Below are 25,173 nucleotides of genomic sequence, written 5' to 3'. Positions count from 1 at the left end.
GGCATGCTGTGGCCAGTGTATATACAGATGCCTGGAGAGGTCTAGTTAAAAGGCAACCTTTTTGGGGAGAGGTGGTGTTTTAGATTTGTGTGCGTGTTTTACCACCAAAACCATGGCTGACGATGCTCTTAGCATTTGAAATTTCTATAAAGACTCTTTGTATGTACAGTGAGATAAAAAGTGTCTCTTGGTTTTTTCAAAATTAACTGCACAAAACTCAGAAACTTTAAGTCCCTGGAACTAATTTTGCTTCCATGAAGGAAATACAGTAGTGTGGAAATTGCTAACTACTAGGATGCGTCACCGGTCGTTTTATCAGTATCATTTATTAGAAGTATCCCATACACTGCACAAGAGATGGCATGATGACAATATACACTATTTTTGGAATAGTCAGTAACATAAACTGGCCCAAATAATGGTCTTGTCTTTATTTTTAAAAAAGTTATCATTCTTTCCCCACCTCATTCTTTGGCCCATGTTCACGGACACACAATAGTGCTCTCTTGCAAGTACTTCTAGCAGACCTTTAATCTCCGCATGCAGGGGCAGGGGCAGGGGCAGGGGCAGGTAGATGTTTTTTGAGCTCAGGGCTTGGCTGGTCACATGGCCAGGTACTGGCCACCCAGTGCTATGCACTTGAGGCTGGCTCAGGCAAAAACAAAACAAAGTAGCTTTAGAAAAACTGTACATGTGTCTGTGAAAGCTGAAAGGTGGTCAGTCCAAAACTGAAATGTGTTATTAAGTATAAAATACATATCAACTGAGTAATAAAATAAACAACATAAAAGAGGGCAAAACACATCTCCCATTTAATTTTTTGTGCCAATTTCACACTGAAATAACACATTAGATATACTGGTAAATTAAAAGTACTAAAATGACCTTCACCTATTTCTTCTTATAGCTTTTAATGCGTTTACTAGAAAATATAAAATTATAGTTTACACTTTATCTATTAAATGGCACTGTTTAAGAACACAGACCTTTAATTAGTTTGATTGATACTAGAAGCAACCTCTACTTATGACAGCATGCATACTGGGAATTTCTCAAGAGCAATATAGACTAGATCAGAATCTTGTCAGCCTTTATCAGTTATGATTCTGTGTTCTTATTAAGTTCAGTAATTACAGATTACACTTGAAGAAAGGTAAATGTATGACCTAGTTGGCTCACTTTACATGGATCTTAGTAGTTAATTTCAGTTCCAAATGGCAAAATGTTAGTTCTATATAAACCAAAGCAAAGTGATCATTATTAACGTGAGTACTATTCAATCCTTAAAGACAACCCTAAACCTACAGTTGCTGACCTACAGTTTCTATCACTCAATTATTCTAACTTCACACTCAAGTCAAAAACCTTTAAAACAAGGAAGCAGTGGCATTCCACCTGGAACTAGTGGCCACCGATCTGCACGCAAATACTGGCTGACATCACCGTAGACCTAAAATGTTTACTGAATGGACTGACTGCAAGGTTCCTAGCAGTCTACTGGGCAAACACTACTGTCATGGGATTCCCTCCCCAGATACTATTTGTATGTTTGTATTTTTAGGTAAAGAAAACGGAATCTTAAATACTTGCACATAAACTACACAGAGACCTGTCTTTTTTCCCCTGGAAACAGGGTTTCCCTATGTGGCCCTGGATGTCCTGGAACTCACTCTGTGGCCCAGACTGGCCTTTAACTCAAGAGATTTGCCTGCCTCTGTCTGCCGAGTACAAAGATTAAAGCATAACCACAACCCCTGGCTCCAGAGACCCGTCTTTACCAAGCGTCTCTTGACAGTTTGCTGGAAACTGTCAACACTGGGGTTTCAGAAACTACACTGAAATATTCTTTGAAATGTAAACAATCTCTAACCTCTTTAAGGCTATTTCCAGAAATATTGGAAATTAATACAGATCCATTTTCCTTATAGACTCAACTTTCTAGAACTAATGGCATCCAAAATGTTACTGTCTATGTAAAATCTGAGAGATTTTAACATAAAAAACAGGAATTCAAACCTAAGAATAAATTCAAAGCAGAAAGACAAATTCTGCATCTGTAATGCTTTTATGACCAAAACCCATAAACATTGATCCATTTGTAATTCAGTAGCACTGCCCCAGAGTCACGTAATTTCAAAACCTTCTTTTAGACAGCATCTGATTCTGTTCATTGCTACTACTGCTTATGGTAGGATAAAAATCAGCTTCCATAGTTCGGATCTAACGAGAAGAAGAAAGAAATGCACGTTTGGGCCTGAGATATACATGGTAGAGAAAGAGCACAGAATGCCACTCACTCTAACCACATTCCATTTGAACAGTCCAAGGACTTAATTAATTTGATAAACTCCAAAGTATGTGATTATGCCCTCAATTTTAAAAACAGTAAACATTTTAACACATATACTGATTAATGCATGAGACAAAGAAACTGTAGCGCCACCAAATATGTGCAAAAACTTTAGGGATTCAATAGAAAAATTCAGGTTCATGTTTAAGCACAGTATTCAACTCATCATCTGAGAGAAAACTGTACTTACGAGCAGAGGTCATATTGACATGCTTTTCTGAGGATATGTTATAAAACTACCACAGTTAATACTTAATATTGCCTTAACATTTCTAAGTCACAGAAATGATCTTTGATTGCCAGTACAATAAATCATGAGAGTGTTCCTTCCTGCTCATTAGTAACCAAGCATACATAAAACAGACTCAAACAAATATTTAGAATTGATTATTTTGCATAAACAAACATTTCTGAGATTTTAAGATTTGTGTCTGAGCACACAGTACTACAATGTTGGCTGCATCAAATAAATAGAAAATCATGGAGAGAAGCTCAACAATCGAGAGGCTGTATTGCATTTAAGATGGAACACTGGCTACCTACACATACAAGGGGACATCAATGAGGGACACTTCCCGTTATAGGTCTTTCCATGCGGCAAAGCTCATGAGCTTTCTGCTCTGACACTTAAAATGAACACAAATAGCGGTGCTTTTATACTTTGGTTCCCAATGACAAATAGTGAATGCAGTTTCTGGATCAGTTCCTCCTGGATGACATTTCTTAGTGAAGTTCTCTGATGTTTCAGCTGAAATTTGGCAGTCCAAGAAGTGCACCGACAGCTCCAAAGTATCCCTGCATGATTAACAGTTTAAGACAATGTCGTTTTGAAATTAAGTTGTAAGAACACATTTAGACAGCCTTCACACTAATCTATGAAAGGGTTAGTCTCAAACACAACAGCCAAAATCCCAGTGCTCAGGAGGGAGAGACAGGTGGAGCTCTGTGAGTCAAGGCCAGCACCAGGACAGCCAAGGCTACAACAGTGAAACTCTTGTCTCAAAACCAACCAACCCACCCACCCACCCACCCACCAACCCAAATCTAACAGACAGCAAATGCACACCAAGGCTCTTGAAAAACAAAGAACCGATTCTGAACACAGCAGACAGTTAGATTCTGAGCACAGCAGACAGTTAGAAATTATGAAGTTCAGGGAAGAAACAAATGAAATTGAGGTTAAAAGGACAATACCCAAAATCAAAGATCTGATTCTTTGCAAAGTTAGTATGATTAACAGACTTTAGCCAATCTGATAAAGGTATCAATTAATAAAATCAGAGATCAAAATGATATCATTACTACAGACTTGACTAAATGCAAAGTATCCACATACATAAATAAATCTGTAACATTATAGCAAGCCTGTAACCCTCCCTCCCTTTAGTCAAGAAACAAAATACTCCTCATAGCTCTGGCACTCTTAATGTCTGCCTTTGAAGAAGAGTGAGAGAACATTCCATTCTGATTTGTAAAGAGAATAGACAGTGAGATATGGAAGCATATTGTAGCAATACTTGGAATGTTCCTAATTCAAATGTCAGACTGATTAACTGCACAGATTAGAGTTTAACCGGATATTGTGCATAGCAAACAAACATGGGAGGTGGGTTGTTTGGGGCTGGTTTTGTTTTGGACACAGGTTCTTGACGTGAAACCCTGGCTAGCCTGGAATTATCTAGAGCAGCTGGCAAACATCTTGTCCCTGCTTCCTGAGTTTTAGGATTTAGGGGGAGCCCAAACAACAAGGAAAAGCAATCTTAGAGATTTCAAGAGTTTACACAGTTATTTCTCAGGGTGGACAGCAGAGGTACAATAGTTAAGTTGTCATATGCATCTGAGAAACAAAACCTTCCTGTTGTTCACTTGGTCAGAAAAGCAATGAAATTCTCATGTGTGAGCTGCCTATGCGGTAGCTAATTGCCTGCCAAACTGAAACAAGAAGAATCGGTTCACTTAGGTCAAGAATTTACGGCACACACCTGTACTTTCATCATTTATGAGGGCCTCAAATTCACACAGTCTGAGCCCAGGTGTGTAGTGTGACCTTTCAAAACACAGGACTTAGGACCCAGGCCTAGGAAAACGGCTCAATCCGTAAGCATAAGGAACTAGGTTTGATTCCTAAAACAAATATATTAAAAAGGCCAAGTGTGGTGACATATCTTTGTACGCCCAGATCTCCACATATATACACATAAAAATTATTACATTTTTACATATATAAACACAAGATATACAGAAATATGGAACAATTTCATACAAAAATACAGTTAAGAAGTAACCCACAGAAAGTGTTTTCATACCTCATGTTCTAGAAACAACGCTTTCAATTGACCCTTTGACCAGTAATCCAAAGCATATGCCAGAAGTTTCATAGAGAGAGTATTGACACGTAAAAAGTTTCCAACGAAGACAACTCGATTTATTTTCTGAAAGAAAAGAAAGTGGCTTTTAAGGGCATTAAAATACTTATGTAAGAATGTGGGTGTCACTCATCAGTATCTGCTAATTTCTGTATGGAGTTCTGGAATCCCGATTACTCAGGAATTAGACAATTTACCAAGACCCCTGTACAGCAGCAGAAGAGTGACCTCTGATGCCAAGTATGGACACTGGACGCTTGATGTCTTGTCACTGCCCATTCTTGGACTACAACCAACTACACCAAGAGCCAGAGTATGTGAGTCAGGGAGGCTGTGCACATGCGTGGAAGGTGTGGCAACTGCTTGTTCTTTCCTTTTTAGTCTTACTGCAACCTTACATCGGATCTACTTATGTTATAAACACGCACCATGACATGCAACCTGGTCCCTACATAGTTAGACAGTAGAAATGATTGGGGCAAGGGAGCATGAAAGGTAAACAACATCAAAGCTAAGACAGATGTCAGGCCAGAGGGACAGAAGGCATAAAGTAACTAAAATGGTTTGGGAGCAGCAGGAGAGATGACCCAGTGGTTAGGAGCAGGAGCCAATTGTCTAGAGGACCAGGGTTCTATTTTCCTAGCACCACCTTGCTATCACAATCATCTGTAACTAATACCAGCAAATCCAATGTCCCTTTCTGTCTCCCACGGACACTGCATATATATGGTGTATAGATATACATGCAAGAAAAGTAACCATACTCATAAAATAAAAAATAATTGTTCAGGCTGGAGAGCTGACTTGGAGTTTGTGAGTATTCACGACTGATAGCAGGCCCCAAGGGTCCTCCTGTCTCCCCATCCACACCTACTGGGGTTATAGGTGCAAAGCCACATCCAGCTTCTGACATGGGTGCTAGGGATTCAAGTTCAGGTCCTCATGCCTACACAACAGCCACTGAGCCATGTCCCCAGCCCTCCATACTTTTCTTAGGCACACATCACTCAAACAGCATGAAGAACAAGTCTCAATGCCTTCATAGCCCTGTACAATGCTGCTTGATCCATATGCAACAAGGCAGCACTGTAAAGAAGCCGAGGGCAGTAAGAAAACGTCCACGCATCTCACTAAGTGAATACTCCATTATTTAATTATAAACAGAGTCCACAGTGCCCTTTCCAACAGTTATCTCAAAACGCTCTTACCCCATTTAGATCTAGACTGTGCATTCATTTCTAAAGACATTTTGAGAGTAAATACTTATTTGTCTTATGCCTGGCCCCAGGTTGTTGTTTTTTTTTTTTTTTTTTTTTGCAGGGCTGGAGACTGACCACCAAGAGCACTGCCTTTTTCTATTTCTCATATTTCTTTTTTTGAAGCAAAGGCTGTATAGCCCTGGGGGCCTGGAACTCTCTGTAAACTTAGATCAGTCTGCCTCTGCCTCTGCCTCTGCCTCCCAAGTGCTGTATTTGTCATGAAAAAGATCTAATAGAGTAACTGAGTAAAAGGTATCCATTTTATCTGCTTAGGAATGTAATAAAATGGATCTCAATCTGAGAGGCTCATTGGAAAATAAAGGTCTGTCAGCTGCACAGGAATCCCCTTTTAAAATTACTTTTGTCATCTTCAATTTAAAAAAAACCAAAAGACAGGGTCTCTCTATATAACCCTAAATGCTCCAGAACTTGCTATGTATGTAGATCAGGTTAGCCTTAAAACTCACAGAAATCTCCCTCTTGAGTGCTGGCATTAAAGGCATTAGTTAAAGTGCTGGCCCCAGCTTTTTTGTAAAATTAAAAAAGGTTCTTCTATGTCTTACCTCATTAACAGCACACATTCGAGCCACGGATCCAATGTTATTGGTGATAGTCACTAAAGTAGCTCTTGCCAGATCCTCTTTACTAACAGTTTCTCGTTTTTCCTTATAAATCATATTACCAAAACTGCAAAGAGAGAGAGAGAGGGAAACGAGTTAAATCTACTGGTAACTGGTAATAATTAGCAATTCGCATTACCTTACATATCTATAATAGCTCTACAAAATTAGGCCAAAGAGCATGAGCACATGGGAGTGATCAACTCAAAACAAAAATCTATAAGGAACAAGCAGCACTGTTAAAAGAATTAAAAGTTAAACTTTTCTTTTTTTAAAAAAAGCACACTTCTTTGCTACTAGTAAGCAGATTTATTTTATCTACATTTAAAAAACCTTATTAACATACAAAAAACGGAAACTATTTTAGAAAGCCCCAAAAGTGCAGTGATTTGTTTTTAAAGTCAAAATATTGTTAAAGATGACGTTATCTCAACAAGCATCTACGACATACCGAGTATTATGTATGCTACAGACACAAAGGTTCCTCAAGCAGTATACTGTCTAGGGTGGCACTGTCCAATAGAAATGTGTCACATAATACACTATTTATTAACCTTATTTTTAAAAGATAAAAATAAAGGCAAAATTAACCAGAACTGTTCATCTAAGTGTAGCCAGTCGGCCATGTAGCACACATTAACTATATTTCAAGTGCTTGTTGTACACACCTTGTTAGAGGCTGTCCTATGGACAATGCAGGCCACACAGAGAGCAACAGAGACTAACTGGAACAAGACAAAACAAAAACCAGAGAGCCAGAAAGAAAAAAATATCCTATTTTTTGTAGTTAGAAGAAAAAGTTGAGAACGTTTTCCACAGTAAAAAGAAGTTTAACTAGTTTTAAAAAAGAAAGGAACATTCTAGACAGAAGAAACCAAGGTTAATGTCACATAAAAATAATGAAACATGTATGAGATCAAAAGTAACATCAAATGTAAAGAGCAAAGGGTCTCGGAATACAGAGGGTGGAGGGAGGGAGGGAGCGAAGTCCTCACTACTAGAGGGCACTGGGTGTCCTGACAAGCAACAGCCAAACACAACATAACAGAGATCATATACAAACAAAAATATTTAGGAACATAGGGAGGGACTCATGAAGTTCCACCCTCCATGGGGATCCAAAAGTTGATGGGGAAGGAGAATGACACACATTCTCGTCAGTGGCAAAGCCAATGCACCTATGAGCAACACCAACCAAACTCATTAGGTCCTGAAATGAAACAAAGCACCCAAACAAGCCAGATAGACAGCGCCTCCAGACTAGCCAGTCAGAAGAGATAACAAGAATGGGAGGGGCACAGGAGGACAATGGAAATGCACTAGAGAAAAAGAAATTATATTACAAATGAAGTGTCACAATGAAACCTATTAATATGTATAAAAAATGCCAATAAAATTTGATTAGGAAGAAATTTAAATTAAAAAATTTACAGACAACTTTTTAAATGTCTGAAAGGCAAAAAAGTTTCTTAAACAGGTTAAGTTCTATAACTGAAATAACATAAAAGATATCACATTTTTCAAATATTTATTAATCCTCTCCCTGCCTGTGTGCACATACATCCAGAGGTCAGGAGACAACTTGAGGACTCAGTTCTCTCCCTTCACCATGTAGGTTCTGGGGGTCAACATAAGGTAGGCCAGTGTGGCAGTGAGCGCCTCTACCTACCGAGCCATCTTACTGACCCAAGAGTGTCATCCCTAGGTTAACAAAGAAACTTAATGAAATCACAAAAAGTAAGGAGAACATACTTTTATGCTTTTATAACTTTAACAGAGGTTAGCAATGATATATTCAGAGTAAAAAACAAAACAAAAAACAAAACTAATGAATGATGAAACTATCAAAATCAGTGGAAAAATAGTAAATGTTAGATCCTTGTGAAAAAACTGAAGAACGAAAAGTGGATCAATCTTATCACACAAAACTATAAGAAAGTATAAAGTGCCAGAAGAAAATACAGGTTAATTCCTTTATATATTTGGAATGTTACTTACTATGAATCAATATCCAGAAGCCATAAAGGAAAAGACTGATAAATTCAACTGTTTAACAACAGAAAAACCATCAACAATCACTAAAAGCATCATGTAAGGTTCTTAGCCTATTGTTGGTAAAGAAATGCAAATGAAGATTACACTAAGATGTTGCTTCTTCATCAGATTAGCAAAACCTCAAAAAGTTTCATAGCATACTCATACGCTGTATGGAAGTCCTTTCACCTGGTGGGCTTGGTGAAAATCACGTGGAGGATATGCTTAACAATAGTATAAAAAAGCATCTGTACTTTATCTTTGGGGATGTAAGCGTCAGATAGGACTACAACAAGGACAAAGAGAGACTAAAGCTACAACATGGAAAGACTTCTTTCTAGGATATAGGACTATTTTAGAGTCATATATGCCATGTAGTGGCACAAGTTTTGGATATGCAGATTATAGAATATGATTTTTATTTGTATGTAGCAACAGGAGATGGATGTTTTCAAACTATTACAAGAAATTTCTGTTTTCCTGTTTTTGTGTTTTAAGACAAGGTCATACTGTGTGGGCCTGACAGGCTGGAAACTCCTTCGGTAGATCTGGTTAGCCTCAAAAGTCAGAGCTCACTGAGCATGGTGACACACACCTTTAATCCCAGCACTCAGGAAGTAGAGGCAGGTGGATCGGAGTCTGAGCCTGGTATGGGAAGCAAGTTCCAGGATAGCCAGGTCTGTTACAGAGAGAAAACCCTGCTGTTTTAGAAACAAAACAACAACAGAAGATCACAGAGCTCCACCTGTCTCTGCTTCCTTGATGAGACTGAAGTTGTGTGTGTGATAACATGTGTGTGTGTTGTGTGTGTGATAACATGTGTGTGTTTGATAACATGTGTGTGTTGTGTGTGTGATAACATGTGTGTGTTGTGTGTGAGTGATAACATGTGTGTGTTGTGTGTGAGTGATAACATGTGTGTGTTGTGTGTGTGATAACATTTGTGTGTGTGTTGTGTGTGTGTGATAACATGTGTGTGTTTGATAACATATGTGTGTGTGTGTGTGTTGTGTGTGTGAGAAATGCCCAGCTGAGTGAGAAGTTTCTTTCTGTTCTGCAGTGCAGGGAATCAAACCTGGCCTTGTCCTCCACTAAGAAACATGACCAGCGCAAGGCAGCTTCTCATAGGGTGCAAACAGGATAAACTTCTTAATGAATTTTTGTGTTTGCCGACTGTCCTGTAACTTGCTCTGTATATCAGGCTGGCTTTAAACTCAAGAGATCAGCCTGCCTCTACCACCCAAGTGCTGGGATTAATGGTGTGCATCATCACTACTCTCAGCTTGAATATCTTATTTTTAAACTTCAATGTTTAAAACGTCAACTCTAAACAGAGAAAAGGAAATCATCCTTAAACCCCATAGCATATTATTTTCCAAAAAGTAAACAGACAACTTGACTAACAATATAACTTACCTAGATGCCACAGCCCAGCCCGGCAGACCAAATCTCTCATAGTCTCCTCCGTAAATATCTCGGACCAGTCTATCAGCTTGGGTGCTGTCACCTTTGGATGCCATCTCCAGAGCCTCTTCAAAGCTCTCACAGCCAGTCAATAAACTGCATAAACCAAGAAAGGTGCCCCCTCCAAGGCTAAAAAGGAAAATAAAGTATACTTGATAAGTTGCATTTACGTGTTATCTCTTCCCCACAGTAAAAAGACATACATTCATTTACTAAATAAACAGGAAAAACATGGTAAGTTCTAAACAACATGACAAAAACCAAGAACACTACTTAGTAAAATCAAACCTGTCATATAAAAGGCTAAATCTGCTAGGGAGAAAAACCCCACCCGGCATCTAATAACTTATACCATGTAATTGCTAAAAATATTCTCCTTATATGTATTGAAAGAAATACTAACAGTAGACTGATGAGACTGTGTGCCACAATGTCAGCACTAGAGAAGTTGAGACAAGACCTTGAGTTCTGGATCAGCCTATGCAACACAGAAAGACTCAAGAGTATCTGTGTGCTAAAAAATATCACACAAGAAATCTGTGGTTTACATCCCCAATAAGTGACTTCACGAAAAGGTTATTTAGTTGTCCTATTAGGCTAAAATCAATTCCATTATGATAGAGGAAGATCTAAAATGAATCAGACAAATACCCAGAGAAGTGTATATATCCAGCTGATCATCACCTTAAAGACCAACAGCGCTATTCTCATATCCTCTTGGATATGTTCGTAAAATGTAACTGTGTGGCTCTCTAGTCTATAAATTCAAAACTTTTGCTTGCTAGCTTCACCTACATTTCTATTTTTCAGTTAACCAAAACATGGTATGTGTGTATTATTATTTGGTACACAAAAATGGATTTTTAGATATTAATCACTATTAGAGTACTAATTGTTTAAATATTTCAACAGGAGTTATCACTTTAAAAATTAATCGCCCCATAAGCCCATATAAATTATTTAGATTCTGTTTCCCTTACCAATCCTTAAAAGTTGATGAAATATGGAGAATTAAGAACTGTAAAACCTGGGTTGGGGATTTAGCTCAGTGGTAGAGTGCTTGCCTAGGAAGCGCAAGGCCCTGGGTTCAGTTCCCAGCTCGGAAAAAAAGAACCAAAAAAAAAAAAAAAAAGAACTGTAAAACCTTTAACACTCATCTTTCAGGTTATAACAAAGAAAGTTATGGTCTTTTTGAGGATGTTTACATTCTATAAGGAGTACACATTAAATTCATCCTAGAGAGGTGGCTCAAAGGTTAAGAGCACTGGCTGCTCTTGCAGAAGGCCTGGATTAAGTTCCCAGCAGCTCCATCAGGCTTACAACCAGTTGTACCCCAGTTCCAGCGCATCTGACATTCTTGGCCTCTGTGGACCCACACATATGTGGCATAAATTCACATACACTCATATATATAAATAAAAAAATGCAGGCAAAAGAATTAACTACTACCCCATCTGATATTGTACTTTAAATGAAAATCTATATAGTATTCAGCAAACTTAATGCTTAAATACATCTATTAAAAAAGAAAAATGCAGAAATGAAAGAAAATATACTGTGCTTCTGAAGTCAACAGAATTCTAACTGCCACTGTTAGCAACTCTGTTAAATTTAGGAGAAAACAGTGAAATTATTCTATACAAAAATTAAATCATTATAGAAATTCTATTGCCAACTGATGCTGACCAGAAATAAACACTAAGGGACTTTAGTTTTAAATCATTACGTAAAAACCTTACAAAAAGAGATCTGCAACACTTTAATTACACATCTATATTCTTTTACAGACATTACCTTTGTGTGTTTGAATGTTTTGTTTGCATGCATGTTCTAACACCATGTGTGTGGGGCTAGTGCTAGAAGAGGCCAGAATAGAACCCCTGGAAGTGGAGTTAAGGATGGCTGTGAGCTGCCATGTGGATACTGAAACTAAACCTGGGTTTTTGCAGGATTAGCAAGTACTCCTCATTGCTGAGCCATCTCGCCAGTCCCCTATAGATTTTGCTGTTGCACAAATGTGTACTTTTTTCTGGTACAACTGTATAGCAATAGAGCAAAATACAGATGGTGTGCAACAGTGTAAGAGCCTGTTTGATCTCCAGCATCAAACAAATAAAACAAAACTCACCCACAACTTTAATGCATAAAACATGATGAATGATATAATCAAACCAAAGAAATGACTACCTTGTCCCAGTCACTCTTTTATAGTTGTCTTTGGAATGGACTGCTAAAATACTGACTCCTGAGCCAATATTCACCACCAGCAGTGGATAAGGATCATCCAGGTTAAAAGGCATCTTTTGGCATCGCTCAGGTTCTGAGGCATTAGCAAAATAATAGCATTCTGCTTGCCCATTGAAACTGACAGAATCTATGTACAGCAAGCCCTTTACAAGGCAGTCAAGTTCATCCAGTTTGTGCAGGTGGAGGTTTCCAATCTGAAAGAAAAAAAAGCAAAAACAGAATTTAAAAAGTATCAAATGTATTTGGTTTAATTATATTATATAGTTTCCAGGGATTTTATAAAACTTGGGTATTATTTAAGGTGCTAACTGCAGGTTTCATTTTGCTTAGGGTCAAAATCTACAGGGTTTCATGGACTCCACTGGTTCTGACCACCTCTAGGTAGTTTTGACTGCCATGGATGAAAAGGAGGCAGGTATCAAAGTAACATTTTGGGGGTTGGGGATTTAGCTCAGTGGTAGAGCACTTGCCTAGCAAGTGCAAGGTCCTAGGTTTGGTCCTCAGCTCCGAAAAACAACAACAACAACAACAAAAACAAAAAACAAAAAACAAAACCAAAGTAACATTTTGGGACAGAGAAGATGGCTCATCGGTTAAGAGCACTAACTGCTCTTCCAGAGGTTCTGAGTTCAATTCCAGCACCCACGTGGCAACTCCAGTTCCAGGGAATCTGATACCTTCTTCTGGCAATTGTGGTGACTAGACATGCAAGCAAAACACCCATGAACATAAAACTACCACCAAATTAAAATATGTAGTGGACAGGGCCCCAGGATAGCAAACATCTACAATGCATAGGACAACTGTGCAAGTTTTAGAAATCATCTCTGTATTATCTTTTACTATTCTGACACATTAATTCTAACTACTAATACATACGAATATGAGTTATTACATAGTTTCAATGTATATATTAATCTGCTAAGATGGCATTCCAAAATACTTAATTACATGTGATAAAACCCCAAATACAGAAACACAACATCCCTCGAGTAGTTCTCTTGTCACATGCATTACAACCTCAAGTACAAGAGGTGCATACTAACCTAACCTATTTCAGGAAATGATAGCCAATATGAAAAACCCAACCAAAGAAAAAGGCGTGTGTGCGTGTGTGTATGTACACATACATGAGGTGGCACATGCCTTTAATTCCACTAGTCAGGAGGCAGAGGAAGGCAGATCTGAGTTCTTGACCAGCCCTGTCTACAAAGCTACTTTCAGGACAGCCAAGTCTACACAAAGAACCCCTGTTTTTGAAGAAACAACAAAACACAAAATTAAGACACTAACAGTAAGACTGCCAGATTCACAGGGGTCTACACAGCACAGCTCTGTAGCACAGCTCTACTGCATGTACCACACTCCATCAACACACTGAAACCCAATGTAGATAGCCCACTGTTCCAAGTCAGTATCTAGTCATGCACTTCAACTCGGGAAAAGGAACATTCTAGATCATCGGTTCTCAACCTGTGGGTCACAAAGCCCTTCAGGGTCATAGAGGTTGCTTATGACCATTAGGAAAACAGATATTATTTACGACTCATAACAGGAGCACAATTACAGTTATAAAGTAGCAATGACAGTAACTGTTTGGGGTCACCATAACACAAGGAACTGTATTAAAGGGTTGCTGCATTAGGAAGGATAAGAACCACTGGCCTAGATAGAAGCCCAGTCTTGTATTTAAAATTGAATATTCACATTAATTTTTGATTTTCAAGTAATAGACACCTACTGTGCGAAAATCTTTCTCAAACTTGTAAGCACCACCTCCTGTAGCACTCAGCACCGTTTGTAAGGTTGAGAAATTTTTATCTCTCCCCATTTGGATAAAAGTAGGCAGGTCCTGGGTTGGAAATCTGATAAAGTGCAAGTTTCCTCTTCATCCAAAAAGTGTTAAATCCTTCAGTTCAAGATGTACATCCCGAATGCCAGTAGATCCATATGCTACATTAGAAGTCAAATATTTCCGAATACTTTTTAAGCTCTCAACTTCCTCTTGTTCTTCCTCTGCTGTGATATCAATAGGTTCAAAATATGAGAGCTTTACTAGCGTTCCTCCAATGTCCATGCCAAACCATGGGAAAGCTGTGAATCACAAGAAAAAAGGAAGAAAAAAATATATAGTAGAAAAACAAGAATGAGTGGTTAATTAGCCACAAACTTCATTTACTTTGAAACTTGTGCCTTCTGCATATAACTCACCTTTTTCCTTCGGTTTTATCTGTATACTTTCTACTTAAATGATATTGAGACACTGTAGTTTAATTATTTATCTAACAGGCACCCCATTCATTCATTAAATTCTTATCATGGGACTCAGCTGACAGCGATCCAGGAACTCACTCTGTAGACCAGGCTAGCCTCAACCAAGAGATCTACCACCACTGCCCCACGGACAAGAATTTAAACAATCAATTATCAGTAGGACTTTTTGGGGGTTTGGGGGTGGGAAGACATAGCTGTGAGCTGCCACATGGGTGCTGGGAATTGAATCCAGATCCCTTGCAGCCCCTCTACAAATAAATTTTTAAAATGCAATGAAATCTTTCTTTGCTCATTCAGTATATTAAGTATTTTTGGCACATATAATCAACCCCACTGAACTGCCTGTATAAGGATAAGTAAATTTGGGCTGGGAATAAATAATATTCAGGGTTAGAACTTCAGCTAACTGTGCTATATATGGCTCTGGGTTGAAAAAAATTCTGATGCCTCCTTGAATGTGGAAAATGCTAAAAACAAAAATTAAGCCTGCTCAAAAGCAAAGAGCTCTAATACAATTAGGGCACTAGGAGAAAGATTCAGCTGAGAAGACAGTCAAGCACAAAGATCTTGCATGCTAGGATAAGAAACTTAGTCTTCAATCTATAATTTCAGGCATAATAAAGTGTAGTTTGGCTCAACACCAGAAGGATTTCTCAACTAGGAAGATACAGGACAAACACAGACAAAATTTCATATTAGGCACTTATAAGTTACAGATTTCTGGGTCCCCACTCCAGAGGTGCTGGGCTGTATTACCTGAAGAGTTAGATTTGGGAGGCTGGAGAGATGGCTCAGCAATTGGTAGCAGTGTTTGCTGCTCTTCCAGATGTCTTAACTTCTTAGTACCCATACCAGGTGGCTCACAAGTGCCAAGAACTCCAGCTCCAGGGGATCTGACACCCTCTTCCCGCACCCCTGGGCACATTCATGTATATGATGCATGCAGGCACTCATGCAGCTCAATTAGGTAAAAAGAATGTGGTATCACTAAGTGCTGTTTAAAGTCACAAAATCTAGAATTTCTTGAGAAATTAATTTATGGCTAATGAATGGCTTAAATGGAGGAGGAGGTTTCCTATGTTACTGGTCATTTCCCTGACTCATCCCTAGGAATGTTTCTAATGCAATACCAACAGGAGACATTTATATTCAGTGTTTAAACAAATCCTTTTTTCATTTCATGGCTTAAAAATTTTGTCCCTTGCTTTTTTTTTTTTTTTTTTTTTTTTTTTTTTTTGAGCGTGATCTCATGCTATAGTTCAGATTGACCTAGAATTATATGTTTATTTATAAACTGTATTTATAGCCCCAGCTGGCTTTGGCTTTGAACTCACAGCAAACCTGACTTTGAACAGTGTTGGTATTGGAGGTGAGCCACAGACCTAGCTATCCTGCTTTACAAATGGGAGCCGACGACACTTATTGAGGGAGCTTGTTTCCCTCAGAATTGTTCTAACTAAATCTTTCAAAAACTGTTATTTTTGACACGTTTGTGGTGATTGATAAAATAAATTTTTCTTGTATTAGCCCAACCAAAAGAAGTTCTATTTAAGTGAGGCTTGATTCTAGATTTCATAATTTGAAAGAACAGAAGTCATTTTACCAAAATCCACTAAAAGCCAGTACTTGTATCCTCTTTCCCCAGTCAGTCACCTTTGGTTTTTATCATTAAGCAAGCCCAGGACCTTAGTGCATGGTAGGCAAACACTCTGCCTCTGAGTTTCATCCCCAACCCTTTATACACTTCCTCAGGCTCATGTCAAACACACTGGTGTAAAAATACACATACCAGGCTGGAGAGATTCTCAGTGGTTAAGAGTACTGAGTGCTCTTCCAGAGGTTCTGAGTTCAAATCGCAGCAACCACATGGTGGCTCACAATCAACTATAATGGGATCTGATACCCTCTTCCGATGTGTCTGAAAACAGCTACAGTGTATTCATAAATAAAATAAATATATCTTTAAAAAAGTACACACACCAATGTCGCTGAGGGTCAAACCAGAGTATTGACATTCTTGAATGCAAACTTCCAGTTAGCATTTAACATTTCTTTAAGATTTATTTATTTACTTAATGTATATAAGCACACTGTAGCTGTCTTCAGACACACCCAACCCCATTACAGATGGTTGTGAGCCACCATGTGGTTGCTGGGAATTGAACTCAGGACCTCGGGAAGAGCAGTCGGTGCTCTTAACCGCTGAGCCATCTCTCCAGCCCCCATTTAACATTTCTTAATCTTAAAACAAAACCATGAATTAAATTTCAATGGAAGCTTGATTAAGCAACAATATTTGAAATTTATTTGAGTATACTAGAGAATAAGTCACCAACTTTTCTAAAGCTGTGACTGAGTGTTCAAGATTTTTTATTGTTATGAATAGCCAATTCCAAAATGCATATTCTGTATACTCCACGATGTGAGCTATGATGGTAAGAACCTAGGTATGGAAGGTCATCAAACCTCTCTGTGTAGCAAATGATTTGCTCCTTCCTCTGTTGTAACACCAGACAGTTTATTTGAAGCATGAAGAACAAGAAACTGTTACTACTGATTAAATCTTTTAGAGTTTTAACTACTGTTAAAATAGGGAAACCAAGGCAGGGAGGCCAGGAGGGAGTGGGTGGATGGGTAGGGAAAAAAAAAAGTAAAACCAGGGCTTTTGAGACAGCTCAGTAGTTACATACACATATAGTTTAAAACAACTTTGAAACAATTTACTTAAAAAAAAAATCTTCTATAGCTTTTTAAAGATTCCTTGGACAAGTTGCTTATACCAAAGGATCAAATATGTCGTAACTAAAAAAGAAAACTTTTACACTTACACAAAGAGCCTGGTCTACATGCATAGCAAGTTCTAGGACAGCCAGAACTACATAACAGCACTGCTAAACAAAGCTGCAGGCTTCTTACAGCATATGAAAGCTTCCATTTGTTTACAGTGATTTTCTTTTTAAAACCAGGAAAGTAATTGACTACAAGGAACTTACTCTGCCAATAGCTCAAATTAAAAGCCGGGGTGGTTGGGAGGGGGATCTACCCTGTTACACTGACCTGTGTTTCTGTACATGTGCCCAGCATGCCTGCCACATGTGACTGTAGAAATCAAGGGACAAGGTCTAAGAGTCAGTTCGTCAGTTCTTTCTCCACTATGTGGGTACTAAAGACTGTACTCTTTTTTTGTTTTAAGATTTATTTATTTATTTTATGTATATGAGTACACTTCAGACACACCAGAAGAGGGCATCCGATCCCATTACAGATGGTTGTGAGCCACCATGTGGTTGCTGGGAATTGAACTCAGGACCTCTGGAAGATCAGTCAGTGTTTTTTTTTTTTTTTTCTTTTTTCTTTTTTTCGGAGCTGGGGACCGAACCCAGGGCCTTGTGCTTGCTAGGCAAGCGCTCTACCACTGAGCTAAATCCCCAACCCCAGTCAGTGTTCTTAACCGCTGAGCCATCTCTCCAGCCAAGACTGTACTCTTGCTGCAGCTCAACACCTAACTTTTGCAGAGGTCTTTTCAACTCAGCAGTGTTCTGGAATTCATCTCCTTAAGTTAAGAAATAACCAGTATTCAGCGTCTGGAGAGATAACTCAGCTGTTAAGAGCAGGCTTTGATTTTCTAAAGGACCTGAGTTCAGATTCCCAGCACCCACTTCAGGTGGCTCACAACTGCATTAACAACCCCAGCTCAAGAGCTGGTCTGCAGCTCTGGCCCCCAGATGCCAACACTCACATACCCACATAAACCTACATACACACATTAACTAAACATAAATATTTTAAAAATCACATTCAAAGGGTACAAGGAAGGCAACAGGAGCACAGAAGACAAACTTTCAATTATAAGTGAATGGTCTAAATCACCAACTTCTGAATTTTCTAGGACATTAAAATGGGTCAGTGTAATACATTGATAAATTCCAATTTTTGGAGTTCACGAATAAAAGAATTTCACCCTCCTCACTGACCACTACAAATAAAGGGCTGGACTTTCTGAAACAAAGAAAATAGCACATCTTCATATCTTCAGAGTTAAGATTCCTTGGGGAAAATTTTGAGTATTTTTGTTTTAAGTAAATTCCTCATTTCTAATGGCAGATATATTAGCAACTGTTACCACCTAATGTACTTTACTATCTACTGAAAGTAGTAATTCTTAATATTAATAAATCAAATTATACAGAGGCACAGGATACATAAATGCTATGCTCAACAAAATTTTCAAGTACCTTACTAACTTGCTTGGCACTGACTCCAAGCCTCTATCACTTTAGACAAATTCATCACCTTTTACCATCACCTTATTAACCCAGCTACACAGCACAGGCAAAACCTAAAAACCTAACGTTTAAGCAATCATGGGGGCCAGTTGTGGTGGTACACATCTTTAAACCAAGCACTTGGGAGGCAAAGGCTAGCCTAGAATATGTAAAGAAACCTTGTCTTGGGGGTTGGAGATTTAGCTCAGTGGTAGAGCGCTTGCCTAGCAAGCGCAAGGCCCTGGGTTCGGTCCTCAGCTCCGAAAAACAAAAAACAAAACAACAACAACAAAAAAACCCACCTTGTCTTAGAAAAATAAAATTAAAAACAAAGTCATGTAGGAAAAGGTGAGATGGGCCTTGAGCAACATACAATGCATACATGTATAAAATTCTCAAAAACTCAAAGAGAGGTCAAGTTCCTCAAGGGAGAGAAGAGCCTGACTCATATGCTTCTTTCCTGGAGACGAATTAACACATAATTCAACTTAAATAATAAAAGGGATTCTTCTTCTTCTTTTCTTTTTTGTTTTTTGAGATAGGACTTTTTGTGTAGCCCTGGCTGTCCTGGAACTAGTTCTGAAGACCAGGCTGGCCTTGAACTCACATCTGCCTGCCTCTCCTGGTATTAAAGACACAAGCCACCAAAGCTCAGCAACCAAATGCAAATTCTACAACAAGCAGAGAAAATGAGTTCAGTGAAGGAAGATACAGGAGCTGGGATGACAAATGTGAGCCACCATGTTAGCCAAAGGCGCATTAATTTATCCCAGAAAATGTAAACTTAGGAAGTTTCAAAGACTTTTTTTTTTTTTTTATTTCTTGAGACAAGATCTTACCACATAACTCTAGCTGGCCTCAGAATTTGAAAAGATCACTAGTCTCTGCTTCCTGAATGTTGGTTTTAAAGCTGTGCACCACTATACCCTGGTTCAGACTTAAACTAAGAAATCATCATGGTGGCACGTGCCTTTAATCTTGGCATTTGACAGGCAGAGGCAGGCTGATCTCTGAGTCGGAGGCTAGCCTGGTCCACAAAGTGAGTTCAGGACAGCCAGGGCTGCAGACACCCTGTTTACAAATAGAAAGCATCATTAATGCTTTCTATAAGCAGATAATCTAAAATTAGAACAAACAAAAAAAACTGTTTCCCAAGGACTGTGCCCTGAAGGTGGAAGAGAAACAGCCCTGCACTTTGAGCCAGTAAAAGGAGGGCACTAAAAGTTACTGAGGCGAAGTTCTCTTTCCTCATCTTTAAACACTGAAAGCTCTCACGTTTAAGTAAGTTTATATTTCTAGACTGCTTTGGAAGCTGCACCTGCAGAGAAGGTGCTCATCGCCGCCCCCCATACCTGATCTGTAGGTGCAGTTAGGAGGACAGCATAAAACTAGAAACTGTAAAACCTCTACGACAGGAACACAGGTCCCCACATCCCTAGTTTGTAGATAAAAGAACAACATTCACGAAGACTAAGCCAAAAAATAAGCCAGCCGCAGGAATAAAAGGCATTTAAAAGACAGAGTTATGAAATTTGATGTGTCTTTTAGAGCAGAGTTAGAAGCATTGCATGTATATGCATGCACAGTTATCACAGAAAAAAGCTCAAGGTATTTACCACCTAAATATTAATGTGGTTCGAAGTGTTCGAAATGGCTGAAATACGATGTTTCAACCTTGTTAACCTGCTTTCTAAAACACGAAGACAGCTGATTTTCTAAACTGCCAAGACAATTAACTTATCTATAAGCAGACTGCATGCATAAACGTTAAAAAGCTCCAACTGCAACGCTGACAAATCCCAGAAACCCACCTGGACTTCAAGGACACACGCAGGAAACCCAGAAACCAGTAAAAATGGGCGGGGGTGTGTGTGTGTACCAGCTCCTATCTGACAGCCATGACTACCTCTTTTCAGGAGGGGACTGGTAGCTGAGCTCCCGTTTGGTAAAACCCGAGTCAAAATTCTCCCGTGTATCTCCTAGATCTCCAGGAGCAATGAAGAGCAGCGGGAAGGGGGACGGCAGAAGCTCGACCCGCACGCTTGGGGGTGGGGAAGTCCGCCGCCTGCAACCTGGGGCTGCAGCGATCCCTCCCTTCCCTCCACGGCTGGCGCCCGCGAGCAGTCGCAAGCCTAAAGCCGGCCGCTCCGCCAGTGGCTCCTACAGCGGTCTTCCCAACCCACGGATCCCGGTCCCCTTCTTACAGGGTTTTTGGCATCCTTGATCTTCATGGCGTCGGTCTAAGGCGCGAGGGGTAGCCTCCGGTGCAGAGCTCAGCGAAGAGAGGTGAAGACTCCCTAGCAGACTGGGCCGCGCGGCGAGGCCCGGCCGGTTCCTCCCCTCAGGCCGGGCGGGGCGGGCCTAGGGCGGGGCGGCGGTGCCCGAGGCCACGGGCGGCCCACGGGGCGGCCCCGCAACCCCGCAAGGGGCGGCCGGGACCGAGCGAGCTGGGGAAGGCCGCGGGCCTCGCCGCTCCGTGGCCCCCCGCAGCCGCTCCAAACAAAAGGCCCCGGTCCCCCGAGCCGCCGCCGCCGCCGCAGCCGCCGCCGCACTGAGAAATAGCCCGCCCAGGCCCAGCGCCCACGTGACCCAGGCCCCCTCGCCTCACTCTCTGCGGGGCTGCTAGGAGTTGTAGTTCTCCGCCGCGTGAGGCTCCACTCTCCAGCGGCAGACGCGCAGGCGGACTACAAAGCCCAGGATGCCTCGCGACCCCTATTTCTAGGCCCCCTCCGCTTCCGGAGATCGCCTCAGAGTGGTCCCAGAGGGGAGGAGGCGGGGCCTTAGTCACGCCAGCAAGGAGGCTGCCAATGGTAGCAAGCCGTGGGCGGTCTTGGCAATTCCCGGGTTCTGATCTGGTCGCTGCTGAAAGAGAGGGGTTATGAACTCTGAGGGCACTGTCATGGCTGTCACACAGTAGCAGTTTTTCTCTTGACGGTTTTTCCAGTGATGGCTGTGTCAAAATTCAAGGGTCCAGTCCACTGAGTATGTTTGATGAGTTAAGTCATTCACTAAAGGAACAACTTGAATATTGGGGTTGGAATGTCACTAATGATAGTAACATTTACTACATCATTATTGTTTAATGTAATGTAATCTAGTAGCCTTCGGAGCCACATGCAAGTTTTATTTACTGTGAAGATACAGCAGGAACGAGGCAGTCGAAACGCTTGAAAGTTGTATGATTGTGGTGCAACGCCTTTAGTCCCTGCACCCCAGAGGCAGATGCAGGCTGATCTCTGTAAATTCAAGGCTAGCCTGGTCTACAGAGCACGTTCCAGGACACCCAGAGCTGCAGAGAAACCCTGTCTCATAAAAATAAAGAAAACATATGAAAACAAGTTCCTTACAGGATCTCTCCGGTCTAGCTCCTCATTGCAAAGAGGAAAGTGACTTTCAGAGAAGCGAATTAGATGCACCAGTTCTCAGAATAAACCCAGGACAACCTTTTCTCTAAGACTCTTGTGACTTGAGGTCATCCATCAGAAAGGGAAGAGAAGGTATCAAGGACATGGCTTCTCCTCCACTCTTATGTCTCATGTGGCAAAGAATTCATCGATTGACTATATAGGGTTTGGCGAGGACATAGTTTAACTCCCCGGGGAGTTGGCCCTGGAAGCTAGCGTTCCAAGAAACATTTTAAATGTGGAGCTTTGTTGTCCTATCTTTGCTGATCACTCTGGTTCAGGTATAATTGTTCTAAGCCAAAACTCACACTGAGCCTTCATTTCTCAATGGATTAGTGTGAGGAGGTGGGGCCTTCGGGAAGTGGCTGGGTAATGGTGACACCAACCTCGAGGTTGATCAATGCCTTTCTCTAGATCTTATGGGAATAAGTTGGGTCTGGCAGGTCTGGTTTGATTACTGAGTACCGATGGATATAATGGGAAGTTAGCTCTGGTGTTCTGACTTCTTTCAAGCTCACGTGCCATTCTCCTGTGGATTTCATCTACCATGAAATATTCGTCAGACCGCCCCTGACTCCAGAGCATATTCTAACCCCTCGTGCCCCCCTATAACATACCACACCTCAAGTATTTTGATATAGGCAACACAAGACAGGTTGAAACAGTTGATAAAGAAAGGGCAGTGAGAGAGAGAGAGAGAGAGAGAGAGAGAGACAGACAGACAGACAGACAGACAGACCCAGACATGGTGGTGGTCCATGCCTTTAATCCCAGCATACCCAGGGCTACAAAGAGAACTCTGTGTGAAGGGAGGAGGCAAGGTTGAAATAAGGGAACAGTGTAATGGTGGCCCACACTTTTAATCCTAGTTCTGGGGAGGCAGATACAGGCAGATCTCTGTGAGTTCCAGGACAAGCAAGGTTACACAAAGAAACCCTGTCTTATTTTCTGCCTTTGGTCTTACCCCAGGATTGTCCTTTGAAACAAATTTGTGTGGTAACCAGAGCTGATGGGAATATCCCCAAGCCAGGAAAGCAACTGCTTACCCTTAGCCCTGGAAATCCTTGGCTTAAAAAGACTTTGCTTTTTGAATGCTTTTTTGATCACGTGCCTTCGATCCCAGCACTTGGGAGGAAGAGGCAGGCAGATCTCTGTGAGGCCAATCTGATCTATAGAGTGAGTTCCAGGACAGCCAGGGCTATGTAGAGAGACCTGTGTGAAGAAACACATAACAATATGAAAGCCTTTCTATGTATGTGACGGTAACACTAGGACTCTTTGGTTTGTTTCTCAATGCAGCATTTCTCCATGTAACCTTGGCTGCCCTAGATTTCACTCTGTAGACCAGGCTAGCCTCGAACTCACAGAGGTCTGCCTATCTCTGCCTCCTGAGTACTGGGATTAAAGGCAGGCAGGCACTACCATTGCCCAGCCACACTGAGAGTCTTGTATAGAAACCAGCAAAAATGGGCCATTTGGTTAGCCTATAGATTCTGTTGTCCTAAATTTAAAAAAATAAAGTTAAATTATTAAGAAACTTCGAGAGGACCAATGAGAGGACTAAGTAGCAGAAAGGTCAGGCCTGATGGACTGAGTTTCATTCCTGGGCCCCGCATGGTAGAAGACGAGTCCCATTGTGACACAAACATACCCCCGCACACCCCATACACAAACTCAAAATAAGTAAGTAAATACACGGGAGTTTTTAAAAAAGAAACACCAGGAGTCATGTCCCCTGGGGAAAACCACCAATGTTAGTTATTCTAGTCATTTACGTTGTTGGAAGAAATAAAAAGTACAAAGTTTGAAATGCAAAGGCCTATAAAGGTCTGCTCAGGCTCTGTAATAACCCAGGAGATGAAATCAAGCCACCATCACTCCTTAAGTTAATATGAAGGACAGGCACATTCCAAGGAAAAGACTGTCAGTTGGATTTTACTTAGATTCTCCTCTATCTAGGATCTATTTTCTGATGTTTGTTCATACTTCTCAGAATAGATAAAAGTCTACCATACCCTGACCAGAAGAACTCAGAAGTTATTTTCTAGAATAAAACTTCTCCACAGCCTCAGAAACACCGTAGAGGATTGGGCATGGCAGCCCATGTCTTTCTTTAATCCCAGAACTCTAAAGGCAGAGGCTGGTAGATCTGTGTGAGTCTAACCATCCTAGGCTACACTATGAAACCCCATTTCAAACAAAAACTAAACAAACCAACAACATTTACAAAGATCCTGTGATTTCCTTTAGGTTTCTTAGCAACCCTTTATAGGTAATAGCTTCCGGGAATGGAAGATGGATGGACAGGAGGAGTATTTCTGATACTAGCCCTCAGCCTAAGTCCAGGTTCAAGGACAGATCTTATCTCACAGGAAGAGAGAGACAAGAGGACCGATGACATCTGTGGTCACCCACCACACATGCACACCTGCGAAGACGCTCTAACTGGGAATTCAGATCATGTTCCCGACACTTGATAATTGTCAGGACCAAAGGAGATTCCAGTTTTCAAAACTTTGAAATATCCAGAAGCAGCTCAACGGGGACTAAAGGGGGATTTCTGGCAGTTAGATAGAAGCCAGCATTCCTCAGGAACTTGTGAGACAGGTTCTGTCTACCAAAAGGAGTCATTTCTGTCACCTAGGCCAAAGGGACAGATGGCTCTCTAACATATATACCTGCGGCACCTATCAGAATGTCAAGCCAGGCTTCCTCAGTCCTTATAAGTTCCTGTTACACATTTCAATGCCCTCATGGACCGTCCTCGGGCTCTCCCCTCCCCCAACTACTCACCCTTCTTATAACATGTGAGCTACTCTCAGGGTCCCCGTGCTCTGGTTATTCTCGCTATACCTTCTCTATTCTCTGCCCCTGCTATTCCCCCCTCTCA

The 25,173-nt window shown here is 40.7% G+C and overlaps 1 protein-coding gene across 1 annotated transcript; it reads right to left on the bottom strand.

Moving 5' to 3' along the window:
- Nucleotides 1-206: 206 nt before the first annotated feature.
- On the bottom strand, nucleotides 207-21,599 carry Pank3 (pantothenate kinase 3). The gene is made up of 7 exons (XM_032911653.1): nucleotides 21,084-21,599; nucleotides 14,082-14,434; nucleotides 12,281-12,534; nucleotides 10,046-10,222; nucleotides 6,539-6,662; nucleotides 4,657-4,782; nucleotides 207-3,145 (listed from the first exon to the last, which is right to left on the bottom strand). Exons 2-7 carry the CDS (start codon nucleotides 14,169-14,171, stop codon nucleotides 3,095-3,097), a joined length of 822 nt encoding a protein of 273 aa, XP_032767544.1. The 5' UTR covers nucleotides 14,172-14,434; nucleotides 21,084-21,599; the 3' UTR covers nucleotides 207-3,094.
- Nucleotides 21,600-25,173: the final 3,574 nt, after the last annotated feature.

This window comes from Rattus rattus, chromosome 9, assembly GCF_011064425.1.
Source record: "Rattus rattus isolate New Zealand chromosome 9, Rrattus_CSIRO_v1, whole genome shotgun sequence".
Taxonomy (NCBI): domain Eukaryota; kingdom Metazoa; phylum Chordata; class Mammalia; order Rodentia; family Muridae; genus Rattus; species Rattus rattus.
Note: the sequence above shows the minus strand (reverse complement) of the source record. Positions and strands in the feature narration are given on the sequence as shown.